This window comes from Protobothrops mucrosquamatus, unplaced genomic scaffold (assembly GCF_001527695.2).
Source record: "Protobothrops mucrosquamatus isolate PMUCROS unplaced genomic scaffold, P.Mucros_1.0 scaffold2539, whole genome shotgun sequence".
Taxonomy (NCBI): domain Eukaryota; kingdom Metazoa; phylum Chordata; class Lepidosauria; order Squamata; family Viperidae; genus Protobothrops; species Protobothrops mucrosquamatus.
In genome coordinates, this window is record NW_015388600.1 from 215521 (window position 1) to 226201 (window position 10681).

At 44.2% G+C, this 10681-nt stretch overlaps 1 protein-coding gene across 1 annotated transcript in view; it reads left to right on the forward strand.

Annotated features, from left to right (window-relative positions):
* Nucleotides 1-10681, forward strand: part of LOC107295857 (aldehyde dehydrogenase family 16 member A1-like) — a 45812-nt gene that overhangs the window by 5726 nt on the left and 29405 nt on the right. The window contains exons 2-6 of the mRNA XM_015825191.1: nt 1596-1673; nt 4007-4191; nt 6889-7041; nt 8042-8239; nt 8648-8746. Of these exons, the coding sequence (XP_015680677.1) occupies nt 1596-1673; nt 4007-4191; nt 6889-7041; nt 8042-8239; nt 8648-8746 (713 nt within the window). The remainder of the gene's footprint in view (nt 1-1595; nt 1674-4006; nt 4192-6888; nt 7042-8041; nt 8240-8647; nt 8747-10681) is intronic.

Consider the following 10681-nt stretch of genomic DNA (forward strand, 5'->3'; position numbering starts at 1 on the left):
TGGATACCTTCGAGACCGCCTCCTGCCGCAGATTACCCCCCATCGACCTGTACGCTCCCACAGAGTGGGTCTCCTCAGGGTGCCGTCGGCCAGACAGTGCCGGCTGGCGACCCCAAGGGGGAGGGCCTTCTCTGTGGGAGCTCCCACCCTCTGGAATGAACTACCCCCAGAGATCAGGGTGATCCCTGATCTCCCTTCCGCCGCGCCCTTAAGACATGGTTATTCCAGCTTGCGGGACTGGCCTAGGGGAAACTTTTAGAGGGGGTTTTAATTATAATTTTAATTAGACCAATTATTAATATTTCCCTTTTAACTAACTTTTTAAATTTGTAGTTTGATATTTTTGTATTTTTATCCGGTTGTTAGCCGCCCTGAGTCCGCAAGGAGAAGGGCGGGATATAAATCTAAAAAATAAATAAATAATAAATAAAATAAATAAATAAAGATTGCAACGCTTCTGAAATTAAGGACTGGGTGGTATATAAAATGTCTGTACAGAAAGAGGCTTTTTTTGCATCTAATTCTATTCCTTTTGCTTTTCTGGTGTGTGAGGGGGAAGTTGGCGATACTGAATGAAGGTTACTTAGAGATATTGCTGTTGGGTGGGGAGAAATGGGTGACCTTACCTTAGTCTCCAGTCTTTGTGCTGTCCCATACTTTCTAGCAGGATGAGTACTTCCAAAAATTGTGGTTGATTCTGGCAGCTTCTTAGACTAATCCTTCATCATCAGTAATTTTATCTTCAGTATTTTTAGTAAAAAAATAGAGAAATGCCCTTGAAATTCTTCAGCAAAAATTAGCAAGGAAAAAGAGGAGAAAATGGTTAAACATAGTAATTTATTTGGGTATGTCTATTCATTGTAATGGAATTGCCGAGGAATATTAATAACTCTTTCCATGTGATTAAAGGCAAATGGGGTCATGCAACACACACGCACACACATTAATCCTTAGTGATTAGATTTGGGGTCACAGGCAAAGTATGTGTATTGTCCAGCAGTAAACCGCTTTGTTTAATTACATTTGCTTTTTGCATTGTTTTTATTCTTTATTTTTTGTACTGTAAAGGCTGCAATGCTTTTCTGGTACATTTGACTGACCTTTTTGCTTTTGAATATGGATGATATGCCTTGGGTTAAGTGGATGATGCTTTTTATAAGGAAGATAGGAAGGATGAATATTACATAACTTTATTGTATGATATTGTTACAAATTGAGTCTCATGACTAGTTATACTGTATAAATGTATGTAATAAATAATTGAAAACTTCTAAAATTTCAATAAAGAAGTTAACTCCCTGAGTTCAACAAGATTTGCATTCTACAAACCACAGTGTGCTTTAATAATAATGTAGGTTCAGCTAGGAGTCACCACCATAATTAAAGCACTTGCTGGCTAGGGATTGTATGGAGTTCCTCTGTAAGAAATAACACCTCTAGAAAGTTTTGATCTTGGACTGCAGCCTTCCTGTACAGATCCCAAAGTGCAGAACAGAGGAATTTGGCACATTTGGAGCCCCCTAAAGAGGATTGTTGTAGATACTGAATGCAGCCATGGAAACACTCAGTTTCTGATGAAACCTGTCTCTCTCTAGGTATAGTTGCTATTCTTACTCCTCGAAGCTTTCCTTTGCTGACGCTGACGTGGAAGTTGTGCTCAGCCCTGGCCATGGGTATGTAAAAATGGTTCCAACTGAGTGAGTCCAAGTGAGATCCACCCAGACGCAGAAGTCACTGAGTTGATCTGTTTACTTTATCTCATGAGGTTAATCTGAGAGTAAAATTATGCAGACAAAGAGAAACTTGAGCCCTGTCATTGGTTCTTCAGCAGAAAGTTGGGTTAGCAGTGTAGTTAAAATATATCTGTTTTTATTATTTTTATTAAGAAAATTTATATGGCCACCCAACTCCCTCACGGTGGGTTACAGAAGTACAATCCCAAATACAAAACCCAATGAACTCTTCCCCCCCCCCCCGCCCCATGACAACAGTCAAACAAACCACTGGATGGGCTTTGTATTGCCTTGGGGACTCCAGGCCCACTGCAAAACCATGTCTTCAGGGCCTTTTAAAAGGGTCTCAAGGTGAGGGCCAATCTTATCTCCACAGGGATGATGTTCCACAGGGAGGGAGCCACCACGGAGAAGGCCCTTCTTCTTGGTCCCACTAGATCAGGGGTCTGCAACCTTAAACACTCAAAGAGGCATTTGGACCCATTTCCCAGAGAAAAGAAAACACTGGGAGCCGCAAAACTTGCGCGTGCACACAAGGGGTGGGGAGCTTGATTGAAGAGTTTAATTAAAAAGAAATAGAGGCTGCTGTGCATGAGTTCTTGTTCTCTCTCTCTTTCTCTCTTTCTCTTTCTCTCTTTCATCTCTCTCTTTCTCTTTCCTCTCTCTCCCTCTCTCTTTCCTCTCCCTCTCTCTCCCTCTCTCTTTCTCTCTTTCCTCTCCCCCCTCTCTCTTTCTCTCTCTCTCTTTCCTCTCCCCCTCTCTCTCCCTCTCTCTCTTTCTCTCCCTCTCTTTCTCTCCCCCCCCCTCTCTGTCTCTCTCTCTCTCTCTCTGCAAATGGCGGAGGAGGCTGGGAGCTGCAGGAGAAGGCTCAAAGAGCCACATGTGGCTCCGGAGCTGCGGGTTGCCGACCCGTGCACTAGATGGACCTCCTTAAGAAAGGGGACCTGTAACATATCTTGCCTCCCTGCTGTGCTTTTCAAGGAAATACTGTATATGTTGTGTAGATCAGGGGTCTCCAACCGCGGGCCGCGACATGCCAGCAACTGGTCCGCACAAACAAGCAAAACCCCATCCTTGGAATGCAGGGAGCACATAAAATCGCGCCTCCTCCGGTCCGCGGAAAAACCTCTCTCCACGGAACCGGTCCCTGGTACCCAGAGGTTGGGGACCTCTGGTGTAGATATAAAAACTCACAAAATCTAATTTTTTATTTGTTATTTTATTTGTTATTCATCTGTCCCCGGCTTATCATACCTGATATATATGGCTAATACCAGCTAGGTGAGCTAGGTGTCACCTTGATAAGAATGCTCTTCATGGGATATTAAGAGCCAAGGACCTTTCTTCCATCTTCCCTTTCAGTTCATTGGCCACCTACCCAAGACTGAACTTTGAGATGGAAAAAAAGGAGTCTGACTCCATGTTTTGCCTGCCTCAATTGTCTTTTTCAAATTGTCCTTATTTACAAATACTTTCTTGTCTTGATTCTGCTGACCCAGTACCAGATATAATCACAAGCTGAACAAGCTACAGCTTCAATTTTTTGTGAAAACCCAAAGTCCTTTTTTGTGAGACCTTCTGGTGTAATATTTTAAGAAGAAGCCTAGATAGCTTAGGGCCTTACCAAGTCTAAATCTGGCACCTCACAATTTCTGTCTTCTGTCATGAAAAAAATGGAACTCGTTGACTCCCCCTTTGTCTTCTTCAGCTTTTCCCCTCCTAACGTCCTTCAGTTTTCCCAAGTGACTGGGAATACAGTCAGTCCTCAACTTATGACCACAGTTGAGCTCAAAATTTATCTTGCTAAGTGAGACATTTGCTAAGTGAGTTTTGCCCCATTTTACTACCTTTCTTGCCACAGTTGATAAGTGAATCATAGTACTTCTTAAGTTAGTAACATGGTTACTAAGTGAATCTGGTTTTCAGAAGGACTCAAAAGGGGTCACATGACTCTGAGACACTGCGACCATCATAAATGTGAGTGGGTTGCCAATTTTGATGATATGACCATGGGGATGCTGCAACAGCCGTAAGTGTGAAAACTGGTCATAAGTCATTTCTTACAGTGATGTTGTAACATTGAACGGTCACCAAATGAACTGTTGTAAGTCAAGGCCTTCCTGTGATAGGAGTTGCAGTCCAACATATTTGGAGGCCACTGCATATTAGATAGGGGAGAAGAATATAGGGAATATATATTTCTCTAGCTTTTTTTTACCTGCTTTTTCTCTTCTTTTCCATCCCTAACTCTCTACTGCGTGCTTTGCCAACAGGAAACACGGCGATCTTAAAGCCAGCCAGCAATACCGGGTTGGCTGCCTTGTTCTTGGCCGAGGCCTGTGCCCAAGCTGGGCTCCCCCCAGGAGTCTTCAATGTCATCACTGGCAATCAGGGGCTGGGAGAAGCCTTGGCACTCAACCCAGGCATTGACAAAGTGGCCTTTGCTGGAACTGCCAAGGTAAAGCCCATCTGTCTCCATTCAGGCACTTAAGAAGAGGCTCAGAAGGGAAAATCAGGTTTTTTTGCCAGTCTTGAGGGTAACATATTTAGTATATAGGTTAAGCCCAAAGGTGCTTTTTCAGGAGGCAACTGGACTTTCTTGTTTTTTCTTTGAAGACGTTTCACTTCTCATCCAAGAAGCTTCTTCAGCTCTGACCGGATGGTGGGCAATGGAAGGATTTATATTCCTTGCAGACAGCTGGTCATTTGCCTTCCTTTGGAGAGTTGTTGAGGCCACTTGGAGCTTTGTTTGTTCGTCCTTAGGGTCACCTCAGTAGTGCAAGTGGGTGTGGAGCCTTCTTGGGACACTTATTTATAATGGTGGTTTTCTCCAATTTGGATGGCCTCCAATTATATATGGGCTTCAACTCCCTAAATTTTCAGTAGTGAGGTGGCTATGTTGGCTAGAGTAATCTGGGACTTGAAGTTCATTTACCAGAAAATGCTCAGGTTAAGGAAGAATGAGCAACAAGATAAACAAAAGGTTTTGTATAGATGCATTTTTCACTGTATAAGGCTAAGCCGTCTTTGCTTTCCTGATTTCCTGTATTTCTGTTAAGTTCACAAAAGAAGAAATGAGGGAATTCGCCCACTGGATTTTGTGCAACGATGATGCTACTATCATTGCTAAAGAACAGTCCCGCCCTTGGGAAATTGTCGGTCCAATTAAATTCAAAGAGATCTTCCAACCAATCCCTCTGCTGCCAAATTTTAAGGGAAATTTTCAAAAGCCCCTTTTGTTTCCTCAGTTTACCTAATGGGAAGTTCAGCAATCTGTTTCTGTGTGTCCAGCAGTGGTAGAATGGACTTCCTGTCCTGAAGCTTCATATTAGATCAGGGGTCTTCAAACTTGGCAACTTTAAGACTTGTGGACTTCAACTCCCAGAATTCCTCAGTCAGCCCCGAGGAATTCTGGGAGTTGAAGTCCACAAGTCTTAAAGTTGCCAAGTTTGAAGACCCCTGTACTAGATGGTCTGCCGCTCCCAGGCTTCCAGTTAGTTCATTGGAATTATGGGAGCTGTAGTCCAACACAACTGGAAGATGTCCAGTTGGAGATGGTCACAGTAACGAACGTGCACTCTTAAGTTTTAGATCTGCTTTCTGAGGGATCACTTAGCTGTGTTTCACATTAGGAAGCAAGAGCTTCAAACATCTTTGCTTCTTCCCTCAATAAAAACAGGTAGTCCTCAACTTACAACAGTTCATTTAATGACCGAAGTTACAACAGCATTGGGAAAAGTGACTTACGACCGTTTTTCACACTTATGACCCTTGCGGCATCCCCATGCTCAGTGATCAAAATTCAAATGCTTGGCAACTGACTCATGTTTATGACGGCTGCAACGTCCTGGGTCATGTCATCACCTTTTCTGACCTTCTGACAAGCAAAATCAATGGGGAAGCCAGATTCACTTAATAATCATGTTAAGGAGCCGAGGTGACAGAGTAGTTAGAATGCAGTACCGCAGCTACTTCTGCTGGCTGCCAGCTGTTCGGCAGTTCGAGTCTCACCAGCTCAGGATTGACTCAGCCTTCCATCCTTCCGAGGTCAGTAAAATGAGGACCCAGATTGTTGGGGGCAATAGGCTGACTCTGTAAACCGCTTAGAGGGGGCTGTAAAGGGCTGTGAAGGACTGTGAAGCAGTATAGAAGGCTAAGTGCTGTTGCTATTGCTACTAATTTAACATCTGCAGTGATACACTTAACAAATGTGGCAAGAAAGGTCGTTAAATGGGGCAAAACTCACTTAACAAATGTCTCACTTAGCAACAGAAATTTTGGGCTCGATTGTGGTCATACGTCAAGGACTACCTGTACCTACTTCACTACAGTTTTCTTGTGTTTTCCCATCATCCACTGCATTTCATGTTCTTTTGACTATAGTGCAAGACCTTCCGTCTCCTACTTACTCCAAGATCAGTGACATGTCTATTCTCCCTTGTTCCAACTAGCACAAGAATTTGATATGGGGAATGGGACTTTGGGCTGGTCAGTGTTGTGGCTCTGTCCTGTGGGTCCCTATCATCGGAGGAGGAAGGCTCTGAACATGAAGGAGAGGAGATGGCCAGGCCTCCCTCTCCAGGACCTTCCCCTCTGGTGCGGCCTTCGGTGTCTTCCGACGGAGAGGAGATTGGCCAGGAGCCAGGTGCTTCTGGGATTGGCCAGGAGCCAGGTGCTTCTGGGATTGGCCAGGAGCCAGGTGCTTCTGGGATTGGCCAGGAGCCAGGTGTATCGGACTCTGGGGAGGATACGTCTTGGCTGGATCCACGCCAGCGTCGGAGGGACAAACGTGCGCAGCAGCTAAAACGCTGTGCCAGAGATTTCAGCTGAGTCACTGGGCCACACCCCACAGGCTATATAAGCAAGGGGTGTGCCGTTTGAAACTCTTGTGACGAACAAAACTGAATCTTCTGTTGCAGCACTCCGGAATTATCCTGGACTTGATTTGTATTTTGTACTGTGAGTTATCAGTAAAGGTCTTGGCAGGCAGCCACGGAGTTGCTGCCAAGTGTTTATCTGTATTTGGCAGTGCTGAGCAGTCTTTTAGCCCTCAGCTGACTGGTTGGGGTGTGTGAGTCGGACGGGGGACAGAACAGGTCAGTGGCCATTTTGAATACGATTCGGTGGTGTGATGGGGAATGTGTCGTTGGTACAGGTGGGCTGTTGTCTGCGTCGAGCCACAGATGGCAGTGGCAAGAAGCTTTGTCTCCAACTTGGGGGGAAGTTGCCCTTCAATGTCTTTGACTCAGCTGACTTGGATAGTGCTGTTGACGCAGTGGTGGATGCCATCTGGTTGAACCGAGGACAGGTATGCTTTTACCAAAGATAGTATCGGATGAAGAAGAGACTTGGGGAATGGTTGTTTCTTAACATTTCCCTCTTTTTCAGGCTGCTGGTTGCTCATCCAACCACTACAAAAGAGGGAAATATTAAAAAAACTCCATTCTTCGTATTTCTTCTTTGGCAGAGTATGAAATTTTTAACTTTATGATATAGTAAATCTTTGTCCAGAATTTTCTGAAAATTTTGGCACACACATATAAAACTTGGGATGTGCACATCAGCTGCCCCATTCAGTTGCACCTATTTAGCCAATTACAGTTGTGTTTATTTTTTTGTGCTCACACTGTTTAAGACGTTTATTTAATGTTACATTAATTAGTCCCTAAAAATAGATAGGGACTAGACATATAATTAAAAGATCAAGCAAGAACACAACAATTTTAAAAATAAATTAATGACTCCTACTGTTAAAACTTCAACATTTTTCCAGTTAGCGGAAATAGAACAAAGAAAGGGCAGAGATACTTGAAAAGGATCTCTCTGGCATTAACTCCAAGCTTGTCTGCAAAGATAGCAAGACATTAAAGTCTGATCAATCTCAAATAGTTGGAAATAGTCTGCTTCCCAGGCATACGGGGCATTCCCAGGCATTTCTGACACCATTCCACCCTTGTAGGTCATACCTAACTCTTGGAATGGTGTCAGAAATAGACAATAATACAAGAATTCTGCATTGACCAAGTCGGGGTTTGCTTAGCTATAGTTTATGGAATAAACTGCAGTGTTCATCCAATACAACACACCAAAGCTAAACAAATTCCAAACATTTCCAAAATGGGCAAAGAATCAATGTGGGAATCATGTTATTTTTGTAATTGTTTATCCACACATTCTAAGTTTAAACATTTTTTAATGAATCAGGCAGTGAGTTTTATTCTTACTCTGGCAGAATCTTGGCTGCAAAATCCTGCAGCCAAGGATTGAATTAATTAACCCTGTGGGTGGCTTTTCCTTCCCCTTCTCAGGTCCACAGTGCTGGGGCTCAGCTGTTCCTTCAGGAATCCATTGCCAAAGACTTTATTCAACGCCTGAAGCACCAAATGGGGCAGCTTCACTTAGGAGACTCTCTGGACAAAATCACAGACGTGGGACCGTTGGCCAGCGAGAAACAGCAAAATTTTATTGAGAGCCTGGTGGAAGAAGCTCGGGCTGAGGGGGCTGAGGTAAATGGGAAGAAGTCATGCCAGACAGTTCAGTCTTATGGCCAACCCCTGCCCCCGCACAATTGATTTTTACATTTTTAATATTTAATCATTAAAATTATTGATTATTTAAATTATTAAAATTACTTAATTCACATTTTTTAATATTGCAGTTGTATAGCATTAAACTTGGCTTCAGGAAAATCAGCTTTTTATGTGTAATAAAAATATCTTTAGGGAATAAATTTATTAATGTGTATTTGATGGAAAAGTCATCTCACACATAGTTCAACCCTGAACTAGAAGCATAGTACAGAAAGGGACCATATAGGTATTGAACCCAACCCCCTGCTCTGTATAGGAATCCAGATTAGGAATTCTGTGACCGATGACTGTCAACATAATTCAAAAGTAATTATTGTTTTTTAGGTTTTCCAGGCCTGGGCATCCCTCCCATCAAGTCGATTGTTTTACCCTCCAACCTTAATCACCGGCGTGTATCCGACCTCCCGTTGTGTCCGGGAAGAGGTAGGAGGAGATGAGAAAGCATTTCTGATATCTGATTTAATCACTAGAAATTAATGCTGGTAATAAATGGAATAAGAGAGCCAGTTGGGTCCAATAGTTAAGGCTCTAGGCCAGAAACCGGGAGACTGTGAGTTCTAATCCTGCTTTGGGCATGAAAGCCAGCTGGGTGACTTTGGGCCAGTCACTTTCTCTTAGCCCAGTCCACCTCACAGGGTTGTTCTTGTGATAAAAATAATAAAAGTGAGATAGATAGACAGACAGACAGACAGACAGACAGACAGACAGATTTTGTTGTTTGTCCATCGATTTCGATGAAGACCTTGACATCTTATGGATTATGGGCCATCAGCGGTGTGTCCGTAGATGACTGATGAGACCGATGTTAGCACGGAATGTTCTGCCACATACTGAACAGAGAAATGTGGACACTATTGCTTCAGCATTTGCAGCTCTGGCTTTATGGAGTGCTCGCTTCTCTTGTGCCAAGATTGTCCTTCTGTGTTCATATGTCTGGCAACCCTGGTAAACCAGGGTATGCCATGTCGTTCGATCATGCGCCAGAGATTCCCAAGAGATGGTATCGATATCCAGGGACTTGAGAGATGCTTTCAGCGTGTCTTTGTATCGCTTCTTTTGTCCCCCGTGCGATCGCTTTCCTTGAGACAGCTCACCATAGAAGAGCTGTTTAGGGATGCGATGGTCTGGCATCCTTACAACGTGGCCTGCCCAGCACATCTGGGCTTTCATCAACAGAGTGTAAACTGATGATAGGCCTGCTCNGCTTAGTAGCAAGGCTTATTCCACGGCGGTCCCACACGTTAGTCCGCAGTCTGCCAAATGCAGAACTTGCCTTGGCAATTCTACAGTTGACCTCGATGTCAATTGTCACTGCACGGGAGAGGGTACTACCAAGATACGTAAATTGGTCCACTGCTTGCAGCTTTTGTCCCTTCACTGTGATGGTAGGCTCTTGGTATTGAGCTTTTGGAACTGGCTGGTACATCACTTCAGTTTTCTTCGTGTTGATAAAGAGGCCAAAGTTGTCACAAGCGACTGCAAATTTGTCCATGCTGGCTTGCATTTCCTGCTCCGATCCTGCATTAAGGGCACAGTCATGAGCAAAGAGAAGATCTCGTAGCACAGTCTCCTTTACCTTGGTGACAGCCTGGAGTCTTCGCAGGTTGAACAATTTCCCATCGGTTCTGTACCTCAGATTGACTCCCACTGAGCTGTTCTGAAAGGCGTCAGACAGCATGGCTGAAAACATCATGCTCAACAAGGTTGGTGCCAGTACGCAGCCTTGCTTAACACCGTTTGTGACAGGGAAAGCCTCTGAGGCTTCACCATTGCTCAGAACACGAGCCACCATGCCATCATGGAACTGCCGTACCATCAGAATAAATCTGTCAGGGCACCCAAACGTCGACATAATGCGCCATAATCCTTCACGACTAACTGTGTCAAAAGCCTTGGTGAGATCCACAAAGGTGGTATATAGTTCACGATTCTGCTCCTGACATTTTTCCTGGAGCTGACAAGCTGCAAAGATCATGTCCACCGTGCCACGCTCTTTGCGGAAACCACACTGTGTCTCAGGTAGTAGACCTTGTTCCAGATGGTCAATCAGGCGATTTAGCAACACTCGTGCAAAGATCTTCCCTGCGACGGAGAGAAGTGATATTCCTCTATAATTATCGCAGACTTGTCGATTTCCTTTCCTCTTGTAGAGGTGCATGATGGACACGTCTTTCAGTTCCTGAGGGATGGAACCTTGTTTCCAGAAAGACCGGAACAGCTGGGTGAGTTTTTCAACAAGCACAGCACCACCAGCCTTATAGACTTCCGCTGGGATTGCATCAGATCCTGGCGCCTTACCACTGGAACACTGACTGATGGCCTGTGAGGTTTCAGCCTCTGATGGTGGGACATCCAGGC